This window comes from Ictalurus punctatus, chromosome 7 (genome assembly GCF_001660625.3).
Source record: "Ictalurus punctatus breed USDA103 chromosome 7, Coco_2.0, whole genome shotgun sequence".
Lineage (NCBI taxonomy): Eukaryota > Metazoa > Chordata > Actinopteri > Siluriformes > Ictaluridae > Ictalurus > Ictalurus punctatus.
Genome location: NC_030422.2, coordinates 19545100 through 19572081, shown reverse-complemented (window position 1 = coordinate 19572081; position 26982 = coordinate 19545100). Strand labels below are relative to the sequence as shown.

The window sequence follows — 26982 nt, the reverse complement described above, 5'->3', positions numbered from 1 at the left end:
CACAACCCCCTTGCTTTTCTCAATGACCATCTGTATGAAATATATGGATTTTCAGCAGATGGTATAGTTCATGCTGGCTTCTTCATCTGAAAGCATCTGTCACATAGTGCTCTACATGTTGTAAGTTTGTGTAATGCCTATCAACACCTGCTTGTAGCACATCAAATTTTGCTTTTTGTTTGCCCCTCTCTTGCATTGTAATCTTCCATTTCAGTGACACTCACTTCTCTGATCCTTGTTTATGCAATTCTGTTTATAGAAACTCAACTGCCTGAAGGACTTTGTTGCCTGTTGTTTTTCACTTTTATCAGGCCATCACCCTTAAGTGAGGTTATTATATATATATATATATATATATATATATATATATATATATATATATATATATATATATATATATATATATATATATATATATATAATCTTTTTAATTTTTTTTTTTCTGATTTTTAACTAGCTCCCTTGGTGGCATCTTTGCTAACATATCTTAATACTGTTGTTGTTGTTTCAAAGCACATCATCAAATCTACTTGTTACCTTTGATTTATTTTGAATAAAAATTTTATTAAAATGAGCTACCAATAAATGTGGATTACAGCATCATTGTAGTGCAACTGAAAGGTTTTCCATGTTGTCATGTCTCCTAAGTCCAGCTGCCACTTGGAAAGAAATTGGGGGATTGAATACATCAAGTCTCCATAGAGAGACCAAGAAAGAGATGGGGTGTGAGAGCAGGAGAGAGAAATCAAGAAGGTGAAAGAGGAAGAACACTATATTTGCATGACAAAAGGTCTAAGATAAAACACTGCTCTGAGATGGAGAGACGGATCTCTTACCGACAAGAGGAGAGAAAAGATTAGAGCCGGATATTTGAATCTCATCACCAACAAGGTCAAGTGGTATATACAGAACACTGACACTGGCATGCAGATCATTCTCCAGACCTGAGCTAAAATTTAAATGCTCTCATTTGTTTTTCTTGCAGTCATGATAAAAGTTAAACATTTCTAGTAGAATCTGGGTGGTTAGAAAGTACTGCATTTCAAATCCACAGGTATGAATGCTAAGGTAGCTTTCAAGAGATTCTGCTTTCCTTTAAAAATAAATATTATAGAGCCCCATATTGGAGATCTTGTCACTTGTGTATGTTTTAATTGTTTTCATATGAATGTAATTGTGACAAAATGTACAAATTCTAGCTTCATCCCAACACTAACCATTAGCTCTAATGTTTTCATAAGAACTGAGTCTTTGAATTATTAGCATTAACAAATGTGAGTCCATGTTGATTTGGTTGCCGTGAAATGTGTACAGGATAAACAGAGATGCAGTACTGTTAGACTTTCAAATACTCTTTCTGATTATGGTCTGTGCGTAAATGTATTTCATCTCGAGTTCATTTGTTCTAAAGCTCACATTGCATGCTTGATCGCACTGATTGTGACTGTAGATGAAGCTATGTCACAGTCTCTAAAAAGTCAAGGGACATTCATCTACAGGCTGATATATACTTTGAAATACAGAAAGGGAGATTTGTAGCACACAGAGGTGATGACATGCAGACTTATTTATGGTGCTGTGTGTCAGGCAAAACACTTACTGTTTGAGTAGAGAATGATCAACTCTTGGAGCCAAAAGGGTCTTTGTTGTGTTAAGTTTAGTAACCTCACCTTATATATATATATATATATATATATATATATATATATATATATATATATATATATATATATATATATATATATATATATATATACACAATTAAAATGAGGCATCCAATTTGATCAATACTAAAGCAAGTGTTTGCTCCATAGCTCATTGTAAATCAGCCATATAAAAAAAAAAGAATAAATAAATTGCCTGCCACTTCTTGCATTTCTGCGTAGAAATAATGTGCTCATAAACAGTAAAGACTTCTTTTCCATCCAATTTAATCTCACTGCAAAGCCAGCATAGCTCTGATGTCGAACTATAATGAGCATAAAGAGCTCTCAGCATGGGCATGAAATGCACATATAATAATAATAATAATAATAATAATAATAATAATAATAATAATTATTATTATTATTATTATTATTATTATTATTATTATTATAAACATTAATAATAAACATTATTTTTATTATTATTATTATTATTATTATTATTATTATTATTATTATTATTATTATTATTATTATTATTATTATATGAACTAAAATCTAACTGGAGCCACACACAGCTCATCAACTTGGCCAAATAAGCCAGTATGACATTGCTGCAGTCCTTCTCAGCTTAAAATAAGCCACCTCCATTTCTGAAATAAACAGTTCATTTTTACTATAGCAACACTTCAGCAAGCTAGCTAATGCATACAGCGTGTCTCAAAATTCTCCATACATAAGGGAATATGTATGCCAGCACCAAACTAAGTATGAAAAATTTTGGTAAGAAATACATATACATACACAGCATCTGGCAATGCCCTTGCCATCTTACAAAAGTGCTGTATAGTGTCCATCAATAAACATATCCTAATGCTAGTAATATAGATCAGGATCTAAGAATACTATCAAGCTAAAACACTATTAGGGAAGTTAGTACAACTATAATAATAATAATAATAATAATAATAATAATAATAATAATAATAATAATAATAATAATAATAATACATGAGCATTTCTGCTCATGTAAATTCTGAAAGGGAATTTGCTTCCAATTGCTCACATATTCTTTAAAGGTGCAATTTAAGCAATCATCTTTTTTTGTTAACATGCTCATTTTAATGTCTATTAGCTCTGTGTATATACAGTATCAGTTATTTAAACTCATAAATATAATACAAGACTTTAATTTTCATTTTGTGTCCTAGTGGACATGATCACATTACGTTGATGTATATTGGCTGACTCCTATGTAATCAAACAACTCAACTCCAGCCCTGCTTAGCACTTAGCACTGTTCCAAAGTTTCCTTGCCCTCAAGATAACTGATTTTCTCATAAAATGCTTTATAATTTGTTGATGAGCTCAATGAGCTGGATTTGTAGTTAGGAAACTTTGAATTCTGGGGCCGCAGGACTGGAATTGAGAAACCCTGGTCTAGAGAGCAGCTTCACCATACTGATTTACATTAGGACCTTCATCATTTTTTTTTTATTCATGCTCCCATTTGGGGAAAGAGAGAGTAAGAAGAACTGTTAATGATTGTTAAATACTGCAAGACATTTCAAGCTGGTTGTCATGTCTAGGTCTCAGTTTTCCTGACTGGTAATCTATTTCCAGTGGAATCATTGCATGTTAATCCCCTCTGGAAGAGCCAGTGTCCTACTTGCACCACACTGGACACTGAACTGACCCCTCTCTCTCTCTGTCCACACATTACACTGTGTCCATTTCCATGGGAACTGTATGTTACATCTAATACGAAATATTAATTGGATACTCAGGACAAACACTGGTTATAGATGTCACCGCTAGAACATCATGACCCCTTATGCTCACCCACCTAATCATGCTTACATGACCCGAAGATGTCTAAGCACTGAAACAGCTGCTATCCTTTTGGTCAGGAATGTAGTACATATTGAGATATGACCCGTTTCCATCCGCTTTTCATCATGTTTAAGTGCCCCCCCCCATTGCAAAGTGGGAAGCATCTGATGTACAACAATGGAACCTGGTTTTCTAGTCCAGCACTGAAAAGGATTTCTAGGATTTGTGTATCCTAATCTTTTTTTTTTTTTTTTTTTTGGGGGGGGGCCTTTATCTTCTCTATAAGAGATCAGTAGGCTAAGAAATCAGTCTTTGAGAAGTATTTGTGAGTGATTAGGAAATTTACTGTTTGCACTTTCTATAAAATCCTAGAATAGTTTGTATTTGAGAATGAATTTTATTTATGCACTATATAATCACTGTTTCTATAGGTTACCGTGTATGTATTTAAAAGCTAATGGCAGGTCATGTATTCCTTCGGTGATAGAATTAGTCTTTATCCACCGTGAAATGTAATTTCCTGGTGATTATACACTCACTGGCCACTTTATTAAGTGAAACATCTCTGTAGCTGTACCTTATAGACTCACTTTAACACCCAGTGGTAACCCTAACATTTTTTTTGCATCACTGATGCACAAACAATTGACTCTGCCTATGATTATGGTATGATTATGGACCTTGATTCCAGTGACCTCTTCAAATATACAAACTGGGCTAAGTTTCTGAAATGCAATGAGCATTCACTCTCATACTGAGATAGTGGTTAATATGATCTTAACTTTACAATACTTGTGGGAACATGGGTAATACTTCATTCTGAAATTCCAATTTGGACACTCTGCAAATGGTGAACAAATGATCTAATCAAAATTGTATCTTACCTAAAATTTAAGATCTTATTCAGATGATTTCAATAATATAATTCTCAACAGTATCACAACTGGTTGTTGCTGTTTAATAGAGCATTCATGTACACATTATAGACTATCAACGTCCTCCTTTTATCACTTTATTTGTCCACATTAGTCCTCATTATAGTTGCTGATTCCTTGATAACCATCTACAGATGATAAACTTTCCTTGTGCAACAAGCATATAAAATGGCATGGCAGACTCAGCAAGTTGAGGCAGTTTGGTCTTCATGCTCACGCATTTCTCTCCCTCTCATGCAGAGACCAATGACATTGCCAAAAACCATGCTTCCTACCAGGGTTGCGCTGAGAGTCTGCACCCCGACAGCTGAGTGAATTTTGAGCATATTATGCCCAAGGAAGGTAGTGAATCTTATCCTGCTGATTGTTTCCAGCAGTTCCACCAAAGGATCTACTGGATTAAGCATGTCACTTGAAGATTCATCTGTGGGTGGTACCCCAAAGAGAGACTTACCGCAATGTTCAGCTGTTGCCAGAAAGCTTGAGGTTATCTTAACATGCATTTAAAACATATTAAAAATATAACCACTAGCCTTTTGGCCAAAACCATATAGCATTCCAATACTGGTGCTAATGTGAAATATTAAACTGTATTATCTTAGTCATTTATTTAAAGAGATCTGGTGGAATACCACACAGCTTGGGGAAAGCTCTCTCTCTTGCTCTCTGTCTCTCTCTCTGTCTCTCTCTCGCTCGTGTTTTGAATCACATGTGCACTGGATGCCTGTTTTTTGGATATTTTCCCCTCCTACATTTAATACAATATCATTCGCTGTACCAATATCATCTCCTGGGTCCTGTATTCCCTCAAATAAACTGTGATAGAATTTATATCATCTCAATTAAATAAACAGTTATTGCAAGACTTTTCTCATCACTGTGTTTATTTGTTCATTTCCACAGCACATAAAACTTTGATTTCATTCTCTCATCTTATACTGGAGGAAAAATAGAGTATTGGCTGTGCAAACAAACAACAAAGTCATTTTTTTACAAAGTGCTAACTGTCCATGATTGAATTACTCCATAATGTAAAAAAAGAAAAGAAAAAAGAAAGAATATTAGGAAATCATAAATCCCTGGAAAACATCGCTGTGTTTACTCTGTTTGGTGACTGCCTTTTTGGCACTCCTTCCATTGTTTATTTAATTCTCAACAACAGTTGTTGTTAGCAAATTAAAGTGGAGGGATAATTTAATTTCACAAAGCCATTGTGCGTCTGCTGGCCATGGAAGATAATCAATGGTTTTTAATTGCTTACCCTGCTTTGATCATGCAGTGTACTGACTTCCATGTTTCAACATGTCTCTCTCAGTCCATGTCTTGCACTACTAACATGTTAGCAAGTGGTTCACATGGCTTATACATGTATCATATTTGTCAGTGTGGCTGAAATATTTGTACATTCTCCTCCATCATACTATATATTGGGTCAGTAGCTCAGGTTAAATGTAATCCCTTACAGCAAGATCCCCTTAACTAACTTTATTTATGGTGATTGACTTCCAGAGATGTTCTTTGGTCTGTACCCTTGGGGTACATCAACAGAAGGCACTGAGCATTAAATATGTTTGGAGCAAGTTTCACTAAGCCAGGATAAAAAGTGTGGAAGCATTGTGAGTGCCACGGAGCAAAGAAGGAAGAAGGATCCAGATGTGGAGTTAGCCCGAATGCCCAGAACTTCCAACTAACAAAAGCTTCAGTCATGCATAGAACATTTAATCATTAATTAGTCAGGGGGCCTCAAGCCTGCAAGAAAATGAAGCGGCTGCAGTTTGATGAAGATGCCAATTCAGTCCTGGACGTTACAGCCAAGGGCAATGGTGACAAGTGTATCCCGGCTGTGACTATCATTGTTATGCTAGCAGCCTGAGAGATTTGGCTTGTAGGAGAAGAGAGAAGTAAAGGCTCAATACATCATAAACAAGTGAGCAACCAAGCAACCACAACCTCAGGTAAGAACTGGAAATTGAAGGTGACGGTTTAGGAAGGCAGGCAAACAGAGAGAGAAGGGCCCTTTCAGAGTGATACAGCATCTTCCAATAGAACCTGGTGACCTTGAGATGGGCTGAATGGAAGAAGGAAAGGACTCAGAAGTGGTGACTGTTCAAGCAAATTTCTTTGGATTTATAAAGCAAGTCCTAGGGCAGTGGGATGAACCACTGTGAGTAGCTACTGCCCAGCCAAATAAACCATCTTATTCATACCGAATTCATATCTGGATAGACTGTTTTAAAACATGTTTAAGTGTCAAAAAGAAATTAGCAACCAGTAAAGACTGAGAGTTAAAAGTTGACTTTGGTAAGTAGCCCAGATTCCCAGAAAAGGGTAGGAAAATAAAAAATCAAAGTTTGATGAGCAGTATCATTGTAGAATCTATAGTCTACAGGGCAGCAGATGGGGGTCTAAATGTGTCTCTAGGTGGCTGTGGACAAGGAGATGTAATCCATGGTTAACGACGCTACCCAAGCGTGTATGATTGTGTATGATTCTGACAGACTCAAAACATCACAATCCCAGGGTACTTATAAAGCAATAATACAGTAATGTTAACCACATAAGTGACACTCAGTGATAACAATTTATAATAACTTGCATTAATACAACCACTAATACAAAATTATATCTATTCAGAATTAGAGAACTAACTTATACCAGTTTATGTATAATTAATAATTTGTGTATTGCCTAATTATTTAACCATCATTAACAATGGTCCAATAATTAATACATGTTTATTAATTTTGGCCCATATTCAGAGTTCAGTTATGCACATATAATGAGTTAATACCACAATTGTACACAGCAGTATTAAATCATTAGTTAATATATACAGTACATTAAAAGTGTCATGAACATTTGTCAAATTCTGAATAGCCAACCATTACTTCATGGCTAATAATGTTATATTATTGAAAGTTTTTTTTTTTTTTTTTTTTTATAAAATCCACTGGATTTGACAATAAACACCAGTGTTTATTCCATATATAACTAAACAACTATAACTAATAATCTATAACTAAACAAAAAGTAATTCCAAAATGATCAATATGAATCCCTTAATTAATGTTATTGTTGGTTTATTAATAACATAATGATAAATGTGGTTATATTTTCCTTCAATAACACTGTTTACTTAATTTGTTTAAATAAGTAAACCATGAACTTTAGCTTTAACCATAACCATATTCAACATAAACAAAGTAATAATCCCTTGTGTAATTGATGCTTAATGTTAACTGAATAAAGAGCACATGCAATAACCAATATTTAATTTGTTCATGAATAATAATAAGTCTATATACATTAGCATAAATTAAATTATGCTAGTAAATGTCAGTGAACTCAGGTCTCTATAATTGTTGGAACCCACTATTTAGCTGAAATGATGAATTCTGATAATTAACACCACTAAATATTAGGGTTTGCCATGTTAACTCAAGACTTAAAGTTTCAACAATAAAGCTTAAAGCTGAAGCAATCAGACTGAGAGGTCATATAGGTCTCTAAAACAGCTGTGTACCACTGATCCTGAATCAGCCCATAATAAGAACTCAATCCATCACACTGGCAAAGAGACATCATCCAGCCTTGCAGAGAACAGAAAGAATGTCCAGTGGGATAAGTAGACCAACCAAACATGAAGTAACAGAACATTTCGAACTGCATTATTAGTGCATTTTCTTTAGATGCTACCTTTTCTTCTGCTGTAAAGGTCACAAATTCAAAATACATCTCTATATTGGAGTTGTTATTTTGTATAGTACTTAAAGCAACTTTATTGTATTACTCTCGCTGTCCACTTTAATAGGAACCTCTGTACATTCATCCAATTATCCGATCGGCCAGTGATGTGGCCAAAGAGCAATACATAAAACCATGCAGATACAGGTCAAGAGCTTTAGATAAAGTTTAGATCAAACATCAGAATGGGTAAAAATGTGATCTCAGTCATTTTGACTTTGTTGGTACCAGATGGGCTGGTTTGAGTATTTCAGAAACTGCTGTCTCTAGAGTTTACACAACATGGTGAAAAAATAAATAAATAAATAAATAAATAAATAAATAAATAAATAAATAAATCCAGATTTAAGTGTCAGTTCTGCAGGTGGAAAACATCTTGTTGATTAAAGAGGTAAAATGAGAATAACTGGATTGGTTTGACCTGACAGGAAAAAAAAAAAAAAAAAAAAAAAACACTCTTACAACCATGGTGAGCAGAAAAGCATCTCAGAACACACAACACAAAAATCCTTGAGGCAGATGGAGTACAACAGAAGGTTGCCACATCAGGTTTCACTCCACACAGGATCCTGCTCACAAGATGCTTTTTTTTTTTTTTTTTTTACTATATATTGTGTAAACTCTAGAGACTGTTGTGTGCGAAATTCCCAGGAGATCAGCAGTTTCTGAAATACTCAAACTAGCCAATCTGATATCAACAACCATGCCACTATCAAAATCACAGAGATCACACTTTTTTTTCCCATTCTGATGTATGATGTTAACATTACCTGAAGCTCTTGACCTGTATCTGCATGATTTTTTGCAATGTGCTGCTGCCACATGACTAGCTGAATGGATAACTGCATGAATGTGCAGGTGTACAGGTGTTCCTAATAATGTGGACGGTATGTGTATATACTATTTAATGTTATTATAGTTTAACCACTATGGCAATTAAGGAGAAAGAAGGAGGTCTGTCTCTAAATGGCTGGGGGGTGGGGGGGATTGCTGATTCAGCCAAAAGTTAATTAGTGATGTCAGGTACTGATGTTAGGTGAGGAGGCCTGGAGTGCAGTTGGCATTTCAGATCTCAGATCTCAAACATGTTTAGTGAGGCTGATGTCACTAGGACTCTGTACAGGCCACTCAGGATCTTCCACTCTAACCTTGACAAACCATGTCTTCGTGGACCTTGCATTGTGTACAGGGGCGTTGTCCTGCTGGAACATTTTTGGCGCCCTTGGCTCCATTGAAGGGAAATTGTAATGCAACAGCATACAAATTCATTCTATACAATTGTGTGCTTCTGATTTTGTGGCAAAAGTTTGGGGAAGACCAGCATATGGGTGTGATGGTCAGGTGTCCACATACTTTTGGCTATATAGTGTATAGTATATAAAGGTACACTTTCATGATCCAGTATAGAATAAGTAATGCAGAATCCATAAATCTATACCATTCATCAGAAATGTGCAAGGTAAAGTACTTTTGGAACAATTCATTGGAAATACACAGAATAGATACTGTATTAATTAAACCACCATACATTTTAATTTGTTTTCCTTTGGTCTTTTTGTGCAGGATAAGCAAATAAAATCACCTTTGCATGAGCACTTCACACTGAACGTTCTATTTTACATAATGCAATGTAAATAGATGTTATAAATCAACTCTGGCTTGGTCTCTTATATTTGGCAAGTGTTAACTCACAATTTTCAGTATCTCATAATAACTAAGGATAAAAGAATACACCCATTAATCAATATTGCTTCAAGTATAACATTGTGTCATAGCAGTAGGTCTGAATAAAGATTGTGTGTGTCTGTTTTGAAGACTTATTCCCATGATGATAAACAAACACAAATAATTTTCAGAACTTTAACAAGAGCAACATGAAGTATAAAAAAGTGACTAGCACAGTTATAAATTGTGATGCGATCTTAAATCAAATCACTTTTAATTACATTACGTCAACATTTTTCTGGATTTACTGGCAATGTAAATTGTGGTTTGGTGATACTTTGGTTGGAGAATATATCAAAGCCTACTTAGTTTTAGAGGATAAAAAAGACAGAAATACTAACAATCTCCACAGTAATGAGCGCATGCTTCAACAGACAGACAAAGGAGACAGACTGTATGGACCTACAGTAGCTGCCATGTGCCCAAACAAACGCCAGGGAACTGTGTTGTGAAAACATGATGAAGCCCTGAGACGTGCTGAAATTGCACACACTGGTATTCAAACCTCAGACTACAAGCTTAAGCAATTTACAGTCAGTAATGTGGGGTGGTGCAGGGGGACTGTAAATACACTCAAACAATGGGATTTCGAATTTAAATACATAAAAATCGCACTATTACTATTAATAGTAATAGTACTAGTACATAATACTATTATTCCTTTAAAATCCAGCATATTCTTCAGAGATATAGCTTCTCAACAAGAGAATATATTCTAGTTGAAAGGATCAATTAACTAAACTTGTTGTAAACGTAGCAGATGAGTGCTTGGCCAGGCTGTAAATCAAAATATGGACAAATGCTTGTTAAATGTACAGAAGAGGGAATCAAATGAACAAAAAACAACATAGTATTTTATTAATTTGACAAATAATAACAAATTAAAACCATGATAAAGTATCCTACATCTCATGCACATATTATCATTTCATGGCCTCGATGTAGTAGCTTAAGAAGTTGTGCACACATGTAGCTGCTGGCATATAATATGGAGCAGAAAAAAAAGCGAAATAGGATGTGCTGGAACAAGTGCTATTTTATAAGCTTCGAACAATGAGAGTGTAAGCCATGTTGATAAATTAAACCACATTTTGAATAATTAATGTGCAATTAAAACTAGGACTATCCCTGCAACAAGGGCAGTGGTGTCTCAGCGGTTAAGACTCTGGATTACTGGTCAGAAGTGTGCGGGTTCTAGCACTGCCAAGCTGCCACTGTTGTGTCCTTGAGCATTGCCCTTAACCCTCTTTGCTCTAGGGGTGCCGTATCATGGCTGACCCTGCACTCTGACCGCAACTTCTTAACAATCTGGGATATGTGCTGTAATGTAAATGTGACAAAGGCCTCTTCTCCTTCCAACAATACATACACTGGCAATACATTAAACATCTAATAATAAATATATATTTATTTGATAATAATTAATACATGTTTGTTTGAATGCTTGCCTAAACATGCTATCTGCTTCTTTAGTCTGCATTTTCTAGTCTTTAAAGGCATGTGCTTGTGTTTAAAGGTATTGAAAAAAAGCCTCTCTGAGGCTTCTACTCAAGAAAATTCTGTCAACCTATGAGGCATGAACTACATGTAGGCTTTTTTAATTATCTACATGGAGTGCTAAGAAAATCGACTTAAATGCATGTGCATAACCCATCTCTTTACACTAAGAACTTTCCCATTGTATACACTGACCTAACGTTTGGACCTCACCTCATTTGACTACAAATGTAGTTGTAAGGCAAAAGCTCCTCTCTCTACACTTAAGTAATAACATTTCTTGCAAGTTTTCATTTCAGACATCTTACAAATTTGTACTTAGGAGAGTGTCAAAATTATATTAATTTGTTATAACCTTTATGTAAATTATGTGATCGGGGATGTCAGACAAAAAATGTCTTCTGTGCTCCTGTACGTAAGATTAAGGACCAGAAAGACAGGCACTTTTTTTAATAGTTAGATTTTAATTTCTGCAGAGACAAAAAATGACAAGCAATTTATTTACAGAAATACCTGTACAAAAGCAAAAGTTAAATTAAGTAAAATAGTTCATAAATAGAGGTGGTCTTCAGCGTTCAGTACATTTTGCCATGTTCAGCTAAGCTGCGTGCATAGTGACTCCTAATAAAACAATGATTAAAACTGATCGTCAAATTTACATCAACATCCAAGTCGCAGGACAAATAGAGCATGGTTAATATTACAGATCTCTTCACTAGGGGTGAAATATCTGACAACTTAAGGTTTAAGCTTAAGTTCAAAGCTGACAGAACACACACCTCAACTTGTGAGAAGTCTTTCGGACTACAGACTTTCTGCTTTCAGCAATGCTGGCTTTAATCTAATCTCTGCTAAGAGTAGAAAACATTTTCTATTATTAACGATCAAAGCTTATCAATTTCTGCTAGATACAATTGGTCTTTCTTTCACATTCATCAGTATATATCTCTTGTTCCTATCAAACTGGCATTTATTATCTGTATAGTAATATGTAATATAGTATTCTGCATGTCTGCATATGAATATTTCTCCCACAGAGGTATGTGTTTTGCCGGCACACATTTCTACCTATCTCTCTTTTATCCCAGCTGGTCTTCAGCCTGTTAACATTTAGTGAAACCACCAGACAATCAGTTTTATGTCTATACTAGACAAGCTTAGTTTAGCTCTTCAATCTGTATTGAGCTTAACTAATGCAGCATTTACTTTACTGATAATTTCATTATCCTTACTATCATGACTATGATGATCTCATTAGCAACTTTTTTTTGTATTATGTATATAAATAGTGGTTTGGTCAAGTAATCATGCGAAAATTTGAAATCAGATGGATTCATATGCTAGGAGATTGCCTAAAACGTGTACAGTTGTTACTTATTAATAGACTTGACAACATTTGACCGATCTAACATGAAGAAGTCACAAGATAAAAGCTTTGTTTTTGTGTTTCTTTTCAATATCATATAAACAGGGTGTGTCATTTCCCCAGATATCACCCTTTATCCATCTCAGTTTTTATACTAGTGAAAACAACGAGTCATACCAATAACGGTATAAAAAGGCACAGTTGCATATTTTGCATTCACTCTATAGTTTTGTTTAGATTTTTTTTTTTCCTTTTTTTTTACAGAAGCATTCTAAATATACAAAGTGGCACTGGATAGTATGAAGAAAAAAAATATGAGTAAATCTCAACGCATGGTGTCATTACCAAGTTTACATTTAAAAAAAAAAAAGACAACTTTAAATCATGCCAGCTGAGTATCGTGTCGGATTATGTTATAAATGTGTGATGTGACAAGTAATCTTTCAATGTGTCAGTGATATCAATGTGAATGTGTGGTAAAGTGAGTTCGACAGAAAAAAAAGACATTTTGTCAGAAGAATGAAAACATTTACCAAATGTGTGATTCTAAATAAACCAATGAATCATTGTAGTATACATATTTCATTTTTCATCCTTGTCAAACTGATAATCTAAACCATACTACATGTCTGTTTATAATGTTTGTTTATAACAAAAGCAAGCAATGGACCTCCAAGATCACACAGTAAGAGTTTTTTTTTTTTTTTATCCATTTCCATTTTTTTTCTTTTTTTTTGCCTTCATAGTATGTGAAGTAGAATCCCTTTAAACGTGCAATAAAAAGTACATATTTCTGTATACAGTGGATAAGCATCAGAGCACTTCTTTTAACAACAAGTAGAACACACAGACTATAGATTCAGGCTGCAGGGGGAAAAAGTGCAGTCCGTTCAGACTTAGGGTTCTCCAACATACAAAAGAGTAATTCCATTGCATCTGATTATTGTCACCCAGTTTTACAGGCAGGATTTGAATCCTTAATAGCATACTCTCAACCACAAACTTGGGTTACTTCATGGATTTTTGAACATAGGACCTTAACATGGAAGTGTGTGTGTACTGAAGAGTTTGGGTGTGTTTCAGAAAGGACATCATCTAACGGCTGTTCCTCTAGCCTCAGTCTCTACAGTTAAACGTGAATGTATTTAAGCCAACATACAACCAGATTTTCAGTTTGCCTCCTCTTTATACCAAATACCATGTCATGTTCTTCCCAGGACTTTGGTTTTTTTAATGGCGACATTTGTTTTTGCATGGCCGCAAGTGCTCGTTTAGCCCAATGACATCGTAAAGATACCTGTTTTGATTGTACAAATCTATTTAGCTGGTGGATCCTCATGCCCTCAGTGTATTTGTATTCAGTATTCACTGATTTGATTAGGAGATGAGCCATTTCAGGTGTGTCTTCGCTACTTTAGGTAGGTGTGATTAAGAACAAATACTACTACATCCCTTGGGTTTATTGCTCAATTTAACACTCATACTTTGAGAATGTTATACAGGACCAGCCCAAGCATGTGGTACGTAGGACCAAGTCATCTTAATCATTTCCCTGGTAGCTAGTCATTTATCTAACGAGAGATCCTAATAGCCAGTTAGGTCCTATATGTGTATGTAAGGTGCCATGTGTTTTTCTGTGCATGTATAACTTATTGTGTGCCATAGGTCACTAAGGGCTTCAGTTTAAGTCTTAGACAACAAAAAAGAAAAACGGCATAGATCAGGTCAAGAACTCCTAGAGTTGCCAATGTTCGTGGAATTACAGCAGTAACAGGCGACCCAAGAAATGTCAACAGCTCCCACAATGCAGCAGTGTACAGAGAAAGGGCGGGGGGCGGAGCGTTTGGTGAGTTGACAGCTTAGGTGTAAAGCATGTGTCCCGAATATGTTTAGCGTATTTATGTACAACTTGTGACCCACATAAGATCCTGTGAGTGTGTTTGAGTGTCTGTATGTGCATGTGTGTGCGTGTGTGTGTTTGTGAAAAGCAGATAGGCACACAGGTAAACTTGCTTCTTGTAGTGTAAGTTCACCATTTACAGCTTGTATGCCACCGTTTAGATATCTACAGACCCATTGTAAAGGTTACAGTCACTGGAAATGTAACTAGTACATAAGGATGTCCTCCAGCTGTTTTCTGAATGGTTTTGCTTTGCCTCCCATTGTCATCACTGATTAATGTTATGCATCAGTTCTTGTCCATGTTAGGCTAGTTTTGTTGTTTTTGGTGTCTCTTTGAATGCTATGGTTGCCCAGTGTAACTAGTCCAATGCTTGGACAGATTGCATAAGTATACAATAATCAAAACTAAAGAAAAAAAAATCTCTTCAATTCCAATCCTGTACAGAAACATGAACATGAAATAAAGATTACAAATAAAAAATAAAACAGCACCAGTCTTGCCTCCTGCCATCTATTTAGCATTAATTAGAAAAATGACTGAAAAATAACAATAAAAGTCCTAAGAAGTATAGTCCAAGTCATTAAGGGCTAGATTTTGCATGCATGCTTATGATGAATTCTACACAACCAGGCAGCACTTTGGGAAAAGTAAGAGGGCCCGGAATGCTAGCAGCAAAATGACACAGGACTCATCCACCAGCATCCCTCTCTCTCCACCTCTGCCTTTCTCTCCTCCTCCTCTGTCTCCTCCACATGTACAAAACTGTTATCCATGCTTTTATGTCTTTTACTCACTGCTTATATCAAACAAGCATACATTTCATACCAGGCTTTGGCGCTAAGAGCGTCTCTGAAATCACTGAAGAGTCATTGTTGGATCGAATAGTGAGTCGTGACTCATTCACTGGGACATTCACAGGTAAACCTCACGCCTGGTGAGCGTCCCGCATTGTGTGGGTTTATATTCACCTGTGGGGGCCAGTGGAATCTCTTCAACAGGCCGAGACGTTTCATCACTAGCAGAGAAGGCGGCCGAGCCAAAAGCATCGTAGGCTGAGGAGGAGGAAGAGGAGGAGGCCATTTTCTTGTTGAGAAGATTGCGGTTGCGGTCTCCAAGCAGGTGCGAGGGCTCTCCGTTGGCCATGGTGAGTGGATCGGAGCTTGTGGCTGGTTCAGCACCGCTGCACCCGGCTGAGCTCGAGTTGAAGGTGGAGAGTTTGGGAGGGGTGGCTTTGGGCCTGCGCTCGGGTGAAGTGCGCACCGGCATCCAGCAGGCGTCTGAGTGGCCGTACTCGTCACACTCGCGCGTACACTTCCCCGTCATGGCTACATCCGGCAGGGGCCGAGAGTCTGCACAAACACACAAACACATGGACAGATAGTATTAGAAGCAATATTTCAACTTCAACTGCTCGAGAATATACAGCATTTGGAGTGAGAAAAAGAATTTAGGATTGAATGTGCTATGTGCCTCATGAAGCCTAAAATCTTCACATAATACTTCATTTCACGTTACCATTAACAGGGTACACTGATAAATTGGTTTCACATTAAACATAACTAATTGTTTTTCTGCAGCAAAACAGTCATTATATTTCATTTTTTTGAGCTTCATGTTTCACACATACCACGTAACACAAAATGACACACAAACATCAAGACTAGAAGTTAAAAGGAGGAACAAAAAAGAAAGTGCAAAACAAGTGATGTGAGTTCTCTTAAAAGAACGCCATGCTTCAAAAAAATACAAATAAAAAACGTGGGGGCAAAACATCTGTTCTTTGAATTCTACCTCTAAACCAAATTATGTACAACTTCCATTCTGGGTGTGTGTTTAACCTGGTGCTTTTTTGTGTCTGTAAGAGTATGTGTGTGTGTATTTTTATTATTTATTTATTTATTTTTGTATTTTTTTCCTGATTAATAAGATGATTCTACAGTATAATAACTCACACAATTTAAGTTACAGAGAGCATATATCAAAAATAGCAGTTTGGTATAAATGTAAGAAAAAAATGTAGCCTAATTTAACCACTGTACTTCTGTACTCTGTACATTCTTCATTATACAATGGAACAGAAACAACTTTAAATTGCCACTTTACACCTACTAAAATCTGGGTGTTTTGGTAATACTGAGCCTATGAAACTCGCACTTTTTCTGATTTTTCTAGAAATATATATTCAAGAATTAAGAAAAAAAGAAGACTCAAGGATTTTACTTCAGAGTGTATGTGCACATTTATGTGCAGCCATGTGGTCTTGTAGATGCATAAATAAATGAATAAATACATCAATAAATAAAAAAACACTAATAAACATTTTTATTAGTTAGCAAAAGTGATGAGCATAAAAATATGCCTGGAAGCACAGGGAACTGAATGGAAGCACACAGAAAAAGCTTTTTCTTGCTGTTTCTGATTGTTCTTGAGTGCCAAAGTGCCAAAGATTTAATGTTAAAAGTGGTCGGTTAATGACCAAATGTGGGGTATGACACAAGCAACAGGGGGTGAGTGAAAATCTAAAAAGAAAGCATGCTGCCTCTGGCTGAAGAGATAAAAAAAAAAAAAAAAAAAAAAAATAGTTTTAACCATGGCTTACTTTTATTGTTCTTTTTCTCCTGTAAAGAAAGAATGAGATATAATCACTGTTTGTTTTCTGCACAGTGCTTCATCTTTGCAAAAATTAAAAAATAAAAATCAGCTCTGCCAAATGTGTTATAGTAAATTTGATTTACAAGGTGAGAAAAATTTGAGACAATGTGCACAAACAAATGTGTTGGAACTTGCTTTAGAAAAGCACTGGTTAGTCACAGAAAGAAAAAAAAATAAATCACCAGCTAAAACACAAATGCAAGAGCTGCTAACTGCACGCAAGAGTGATGAAAGCATAGCTAGAGAATACACTATTAATTCAAGTAGTCTAAAGTAAATGAATATTTATATTGATATTAATGCAGTATATTAGTGCAAAACAGACAAAACCTGGCAAATCTACGAAGCTCTAGTCACACACTGCTTTTTTCCCATTTGAGATAAACTCCTTTTCTGTGAATCCTTTTCCTCTATCTCTTATGAATCCCTGTTCAGATTCCTTTTATTAACCTCCACCACCTCTGACCATGTTCACCTGACCTTGGTGATTGTTGTTAGGCTGTTGCTTACACGCTCCCATGTGAGATCCCATTAGCCTCTGATTCATGATGGGTTGAGTGAGGGTTCTCTGAGGCTGACATGAACTTTAGTACCATAGCAGGTCATTAAAGACCAGTGTGGGCAGGTGGGGAAGGTAGCTCTAGGGAGAGGCGTGAAGGTACGATTGAAAAGCTGAGTCATGCTCTGAAGCATGCTCAGTCATGCCAAGCTGATGAGTGTGTGTGCAGTCTCGGATCGACAGCAAGTCGATTGTAATGACAGTTCTAACACTGCTACACCCTATGGAGTAATCTATGTAATTTGGCACTTGTGTGCATTAGAAGATGGGATTCTAATGTTGAACCTTATAAAACAGCTCTGCTGAAATCTCAATTGGCCAGAAGGTGTTGAATAATTTGCATGTCTGTAAGGCAAATTAAAAGTTTATACGGTATTAATGTGCTTGTTCTAATATGTTATTGTTACTATAGTAACAATTTACACATGGATGGACAGACAAACTGATTTTGATTTTAATGTGTCTAAATGTGTCTAATTGAGGAAACATGTATTTACCATTTTGGGAAAGAGCCTCCACTGTGTAAAAGTCAGAGGGGAAATAAGGGGAGAGTGGGGAATTAAGATAGGCTGGTGTGGAAACTGTTTATAGCTGCTATAACGTAAATGAAAATCCATAACAAATGTTCCACAACATTAAATGGATAAAAACATATGGCATTTGTTTGTTTGCTTATTGATTTATTTATTTATTAAATAAATACATTTATTTGTTAAATAAATCTAACGAGTGCATAGTTACATGTATTGTAAATTGTTAAGTGTTAGTAAATACCAGTGGTATAAGAGGAATAAGACAGTTTGGTATGCATTGTTATTGGAAACTAACCAACTTCATGGTGTTAACAATAACACCGCTTCATGCCGGATTGCATCACACCACCCAGTCACTGATTATTTCCCTATAACAGAAGGTCCCGTCATGTTATATTCCTTAGTTAACAAATAGTTAACATGCTGTAAATTGCACAACATTCAAACATAAACAGAAACTATTGTAAGATTATATACTGTAATTAATTCCAGGAATGAAAATGATGACTGATATATCTAAGACTGCAGTCCAGGTTCAATCCAGTGCAGTATTTCCTGTAGTAGGGAAGGGCAATAAGATCTCACTTTTACTTCTCCTGCTTGACACTTTGCTGTCTGCTTTATAATGGCCATCAGGATGACGATTTGTCTCCACTACACCTTTTTCTCTCCCTCTCTACACCTAGGCATCTGTCTTACAATTAAGGCATCAGGGCTTTGTTGCTCTTCTCAGCCTTTACCCAGAATTCTTTGCAAACTCTCCAGGGGGCACCAAATTGCACTAAACCACTGCCTGTTGGTTAAAGTGTCAGAGTTCAGCTGGTGATCATATCACCTCAATCATTCCCCCTGACCACTTGAGCCTCCAGCCACCACTCAACCCTCTCACAGAGCATTTCTCTTGAATTTACCCCCAGGCCTTCTTTTATCCATTTTTCTTTTTAAGAGAATCTGTTAATGTGAATAAAACCCTGGCTAATTAATGGTTACTATGGGATCTCTGTCACAGTTTTACTATTAGAACTCTGCAGGATGTTAATGGTCAAGTGTAATGAGCTGATTTGCATAATACACTTAATGCAACAATTGGATCTGGCTAACCTGAGACCCATTTGATTACACATATAAATGCATGTGGGTAACATTATTAGCAGGATACAATCCAGCTGCAAGATGCATGACCAAGTATAAATGGGGTCAAAGAAATGGCATGTAATTGAAGGTTAATTTATTAGATCTGCTTACTGACTGCAACCTATCAATGTCTATGCATCTGAATGTGAATGTGTAGTGGAGTATGATTAATCTCAACCTTTTGGGTTTAATCTCAGCTAAGGAGAGTTATTCACTTTCTCTGTTCGAAGTACAGATGAGGCTAACATATTAATTTCTTCTTTTTTTTTTCATTTGGATGAGAAATCCAGTCACTGCAACACAACCATCTGGCCATATTCAAGCCAACGAAAAGCAGCGACAGATTTGAATGATGAGGCAGTAATGCATCAGAGATTACAACCCATCGTACTGTAGTAAATTTGGTAAAGAAATGTTAATCATTGTGCTCTAGCACTTAGCATAGAGATTATGCAGGAAGCTAGGAAGCTATTTATATTTAACCTGTCTCAGGTATATTATGCATTTCATTCTCGTGGTAAACAGAAACACATTTGTCTAATAATTCCATTTCGCCTGGTACAAAACATACATGGGTCTATTTTAGATGCTGGTCATTGCATGGCTAAGGAGCATGTAATTGTACTGTAATTGTTTTTACCATCCATGTCTCTCTTTCCTTTCATTATATGCATATTATGCATAGAATTTAAATCATCAATCAAATAAGTACCATAAACCTGAACAAATCAAATACTCCATGTGTTTACCCTCTGCTCGAAATATGTATAATTAAATAACTAATGTGCATTTGATCGGGTTTCACTGTAAATGTGCCCCCTCTTTGTAAAGACACTGAATAGGGCCAAGAGTCAAAATGGGATCTAGCTGATTAGTATTGTATAAAATACTTCAGTGGGCTAACAAGGTCAAGAGCACTTCTCATTCAACCGTAAGATTACACACAGAGGCATGGAGGCAAACACACACTTTTACAATTACAGTAAAAGGTCATTCTATTGAGAAAAATTAATGTGAGGGGCTGAGACTCTTGCTGCTTATTGGGGTTTCCAAATCCCACTGACCCTAAATCTGAACCTCCAGTCAGTTTGAAGACTACAGGCTCACTGCAGAGAGGCTTTGGCGGAGTTGAACTAATGGGGCCATGCTTGGGCCGGAAATGCTTGCGGCTCGGCGGTGTACTAACTGTCGTGCCGCATAGTGGGCTTTTCTGCCAACAGGGGCTCAGTGCATAATGTGTGCCATTTTCCAGCTAGTCCCTTTGAATACACTCAAAAGAGGCATAAACTTCAACCCGCCAGAACGATTGAGAATGACGGATGAAGGATGGGGCGCAGCGGAAGAAATGGTTCTAAGCTATTCTGCAAGTTAATTACATACGGACAAAAGTGGATTCTTGGGAACAGTCAGTTCCCTGCTGTTGGGCGGCTGGTGACAGAGTAACTGCAGGGTCGTATGTGGGCCAGACACCCAAGTGATTGACAGCAAGATTTGGAAGAATTCGGAATCTGTGTGTGTGTGTGTGTATGTGTGTGTGTGCATGTGTGCGTGTCTTCTGATGAGAGTTAAAGGAAGGGAAAGTAGCTCTGTGTGTGTTTTCTTGACTGTAATATCAGCCTTTTCCTGCTGAGAATAGCTGAACTCGACAGTCTTGTGTTTTGATCTGTGTTTTCTGGATGGGAATCCAGCCACAACACTACTGCAGGCAAATGCTGACCCCTCTGTCCAATCAGTGCTTGTGTGTTTGTGTAAGAGTGTGTGTGTGAGACAGGGAAAGACAGGAACTGTTTCCATGTATCCTTAGCTTAGCACTCTGTTGAAAATCTGTTTACATGCATGTTACATGTAATATGAACCAAACTGTAATGCACACAGAGGCATTTAGTGCAACTGTTATAATAAACATGAGAAACATGTGAGTAATATCAGAGTGTAACAAGAATGAAATGTTATTTCAGCATGTTCAATTGCATTGCTTGTGCTATTTTGTACCAATATTAAATTATAGCAGCCTCAGCAAAATGACTCAAAATAAAGGTGTGAACTTGAAATATTAGCTGGATTCAAACTCTTAAAAATATGGAACATGAACTTGCATTGAGTATGTGCCATTATACAGGATATGTAGAAACAATTACCCTTCAAATCTTTCTTCTATTTAATGGATTATACCCACATCCTTCAGACAAATAGAAATTTAATTTGCATTGACCTCAATCAGTTTACTCCATAATGTTATTTTTATTCCAATTAAGCCAATCAAATTATTAATGGATTAACAGTCAGCATATAAATATAGCTACTGAGTAACAATAATGCGCAACAGCATGAGCACCTAGCAAAAAAAACAAAACACCCACAAACTCACACTATATCTGTAATATTCCTACCAGCCTCAAAATAAAGTTAACAAAAATAACCACAGACTCACTCCTTTAATTGCCTGCAGAAGTTTCACATGCTCCCTGCACTCCACTTTCACAATAAGAAGCTTGTGTGACTGTCTATACGTTTCTCCTCTCACACTCTAAACCAGATTCTGTAACTTTCTTTCCCCTTTAACAACCTAATGAATATCACATTCTCCCTCTTTAACACTTCATTAACTCGCCTGTCTTGGGACACTTCACATGATTCCCATTTCTGCCAGAAAAGAGAGATCAGGGAGCCGCTTGTCCTTTTCACAAACCCTTTTTTGAGAGTAGCTATGAAACTTCAAAAAAGTATTTTATGTAGGTTGTAGTGTACAGATACAACTATAAAGTGCTCAGCAATTCTTAATGCAAACAACATGCTGCACTAAAAGGATTATATTAAGAGTGTGGTGGTGATAATACATTATCTTTTATTATACCCGTCTATCATATGGGCATATACGATAGTATAAGGGAGAAAGGAAAAGTGAGAGATTTCCTCGTCAGTTCCATTTAATTGGTTTGTACTTGGCCGAGTTAGCTGACTGATTATTGGCCATAATGAGAAGCTAGCCTTATACTCGGCTTTGCAGCATGCTAAAGAGAAATGGGAATTATCAAAGCCCCTACACACACACACACACACACACACACACAAAGTGTTTATGTGCATACTGCATGTATATAAAAACAAAGGGGAAAGCCATAGTTAAATAGGTGGCAGCAAATGGAAAGCAATATTAGTATTATTAGTGATATTTAGCCAGGAGATCTATGATTCTTTATGTCTGGGATTTATTTTCATGACATACAGTTGTAGTAAGAACTATCAACTACTGTCATAATAATTCTTTAGTTACAATAGTTCTAATCCTCAGTGATTGGTGGCTTGAATTAAATCACTAAATCCTAATAATTATATTAATGCCAATTACCTACAATTTTAATAAACATTTAAAAGAAGTGGTACAAAAGGTTTTAAAACGGGTTCTGTGGTGGAAAGTTTTGAGGGAAAAATATATTCGTTATATTCATATTTTTACTTTTTTTTTTAGCACTACAAGGAGTTCTTGGCTAAAGTCTTTGCTAAAGCAAATGCAGGTTTTCAGTATGCTAAATGAATGTTTATTTAATACACTAACATTAATATACAGTAGTTTGTATTCCATTTGCAAATGCTACATCACTCCAGTACTTTTCTTTAGCTGGGAAGCATTTTTACCACTATTCATGTTAACATGCTAGTTGAGGTATACTGCTGAATGGAAAGAAGTCTACTATTATGTTACCAAGACGAGAAGAGCTGAAGTGAGCATTGACCTGGTTTACTTCACTAGGCTCAATATCCAGCTGCATATGCTTTCAGAGGCCTCGCATCAGTAATCCTGCACAACAGTGTAAAACAACCCATCCTAACACAATGCAACACATCACATAAACGAGAGCCATGTCTGATATGGTACAGTGAGCATGCAACTGACATCACTTTGTCTTTATATATATATATATATATATATATATATATATATATATATATATATATATATATATATATATATTTATATATATATATTTATTTATTTATCTTTTTTATCTTTCATGATCGGCTAGAGTTCATTTTAAAATATGGTTTGGAGGCACATGCCTTGTTGTTTTCACTATTTTTGTGCACACTCACAATATCTGCTCCACACTATTGTTTTATGTATGTATGTATGTATGTATGTTTGTAGTTATTTATTTATTATTATTATTATTATTATTATTATTATTATTATTATTATTATTATTATTATTGTTGTTGTTGTTGTTGTTACTGTTACTTTTTTTTTTTTTTACTTAATATCACTGTTATAAACTGGTGTTACTTATTTGTACCACATGCTGCAATAAATGCCACTTATAAAAAATGTTTATAACTACCAACTTTGCTCTCTTCACACATTTATAATTACTTTATTTCTTTCATGTGGCTTGACATCTGATCTTTATATTTGCAACTTATTTCCGTGATTTGTATATGTTTGTTTGCATATCTGTCTTTGTTGTACTTATCTATCTATATATCTGTCTGTCTATCTATCTATCTATGTCAGCATGTTTCTGGGAAAAAATGCATTAAAAAAACATTATCCAAAATATTTGAATACTAAATACACTCACCGTCCACTTTATTAGGAATACCTGTGCACCTGCACATTTGTGCATTTATCCAATCAGCCAATCATGTGGTGTCAGCCCAACACACACCATCATATAAAACCATGTAGATACAGGTCAAGAGCTTCAGCTAATGTTCACACTCAAAACATCAGAATAGGGGGGAAATGTGACTCAGAAAGTCTTAATGACTGTGTCATAGATGTTGGCACCAAACAGGCTGGCTTGAGTATCCATAAACTGCTGAACCCCTGGGATTGTCACGCAAAACAGTCTCTAGAATTCACACAGAATGGTGCGAAAAACAAACAAAAAAAAACATTGAGTGAGCGACAGTTCTGTGGATGGAAACGTCTTGTTTATAAGAGAGGTCAGAGGAAAATGGCATGATTGGTTCCAGCTGCCAGGAAGGCTATAGTAACTAATTTAAGCACTCTTTACAACCATAAGGCAGAAAAGCATCTGGGAATGCACAAAACATCAAACCTTGAGGTAGCAGGGCTACAAGATAAGAAGACCACATCAGGTTCTAATCCTGTCAGCCAGGAACAGGAATCTGAAGCTATCATGGGCAAAGACTCACCCAAGATTAGAAAAAATAATCACCTGGTCTTTTTCCAATCCCCAACTATACACTTTGGGTGCATCTATGCCCAGGAGATCCTCACATTCTTGTTTTTGACTGACAGGAGTGGAACCAGATTCTGCAGTCATAGCTGATGCATTTTGCCAGGTTTGATGTTTTATGTGTTATGAGATGCTTTTCTGCTCACTATGGTTGTAAAGAGTGTTTATTTGAGTTACTACAGACTTCTTGTAAGCTCTGACCAGTCATGTAATTCTTCTCTGACCTCTCTCATCAACAAGGTGTTTCAGCCTGCAGACCCATTGCAAACAGGATGTTTGTTGTCTGTTTGCTTGTTTGTTAGTTTGTTGATTGCACCATTCTGTGTAAACTCACAAAAATGTTAAAACTGAAATACTTAAACTAGCCCATCTGGTACTAAAAAGCATGCCATGGTTAAACTCACAGAGATCACACTTTGTCCTCATTCTGATGTATCATGTGAACATTATTTTAAGTCTTGACCTGTATCTGCATGATTCTATGCATTGGGTTGCTGCCACATGATCGGCTAAATAAATAACTCCATGAATGAACATGTGTACAGGTGTTCCTAATAAAGTGGACAGTGAGTGTATATATATATATATATATATATATATATATATATATATATATATATATATATATATATATATATATATATATATATATATATCATTAACATTGCATTTTATAAAGCCACTAGCAGTTTATTTCATTTTGCTCATGTTTATGTGAAACCACATCAGCAGCATTTCAAATTGACCATATTATAGTGAAAAACTCCTGCAGGTCCTCCTGGCTGCTTAATAGGTAGTGATGGTCCTTTATGATGGTGAACAGCACTTGAGGAAATAATTAGTGTATGGTTAGACCACTCCAACGGTGATTAATTGAGGGGGGATTAGCTAGCATAATTTCATTCTGATGATGTGTCTGCCAATTATCTAATGCAACTTCTTTATCATCTCTCTCTTGCTCTCTCTCATTCCCTTTTCCTCTCTTTTCTTCTGGTCCTTCTCATCTAAAGTCACTGTCTCTTTGCCCTGGAGACCTACAAACAGCACACACCCTGCATTCATAGAAAGACTTGTGGCATGTAGAAGCAGAAAATGTAGTGCATAGTCATAGAACAGCTCATGCTTTTCCCCCCACATTTATCCAAGAGAGAGAGAGAGAGAGAGAGAGAGAGAGAGAGAGAGAGAGAGAGAGAGAGAAAGACAGACAGACAGACAGACAGACAGAGAATAAATCATTATTCATAGCAAGATTTCACAGATCACATGGCAAATAGCTGGGGAAAGGAGTATGAGGCATTAAATAGACAGACATAGTGAAACAGGCAACGTATGTGTAAGAAAATGGTAGGGCTTGAGCTCAGACTGACTCTTTGCTGAGGGAGAGATAGACTGGGGTTAAAATCTTGAATATTTGCATGTATGTGTGTGTATGTGTGTGTGTGTGTGTGTGTGTGTGTGTGTGTGTGTGTGTGTGCGTGTGTGTGTATGTGTTCGTCTGTGTTGTTTTATTTTTTCCCTCTCTATCAGTCTTTAGACTGCGTCTCATTGGCTCAGAGCAGTTTGCCTTATCGCACGCTCCCAGACGTGCACACACAATAGCCTATTTTACACTATTAAATGATTATTTGTCAAAATACAATTTCAATTAAATCCCGCAACCCTGTCACTGTGTTTTTTTGCTCCACTTACTACTGAAACTGGAAGAGAGGATGGAAGGAAGAAAAGCTCAAATAACTCTATCTCTACATAAACATATATAAGGAAGTAGACACACAAGACTTGAATTGTACAATAAAGCTGCACTAAGGAGAGAAAAAAAAAACATTTTTTTATTAAGTTTTACATAAGAAGTAAATATTTCAAAGGACCTCCTGTATGATTTTGCTCAAACTAAACTGTAAATAGAACTGTCTGTTTTAAAATGTTAAATGATAATATATTGTCAAAACGTATCCCATAATATGACAGTTACATTTCCACAAAACATTTGTGTATAAAATAGATAGCATTTATCATGCCATTCAATCAGTCGTGATAAGCAACAGTGTCCACCCCCAAACACCCCCAAACACCCCCAAGCCATTAAATGTCCATTTGTGATTTTCTTTTCATTAGAACTTCAGGTCATGACCTCTACCTGTGGTCCACCAGAGCGGCACACATGCTAAGAGCCTTTTATGTATTCCTGAGGAAGAGCTACCGTGTTTAATTCCCAGCATGCTGAGGGGCTTGAGAGGTTAATTAAGTTAACCAG

At 36.2% G+C, this 26982-nt stretch overlaps 1 protein-coding gene across 4 annotated transcripts in view; it reads right to left on the bottom strand.

Annotated features, from left to right (window-relative positions):
• Positions 1-11808: 11808 nt before the first annotated feature.
• Positions 11809-26982, bottom strand: part of pcdh7b (protocadherin 7b) — a 168337-nt gene continuing 153163 nt past the window's right edge. For 2 of the 4 annotated variants that reach the window (XM_053681388.1, XM_017472325.3), the window contains exon 3: positions 11809-15998. In XM_053681388.1, coding sequence (XP_053537363.1) covers positions 15562-15998 — 437 coding nt within the window. In that variant the 3' untranslated portion in view covers positions 11809-15561. Of the gene's footprint in view, positions 15999-17248; positions 17268-26982 lie in introns of all 4 variants that reach the window. The other 2 variants (XM_053681389.1, XM_053681391.1) reach the window with 2 other exon arrangements.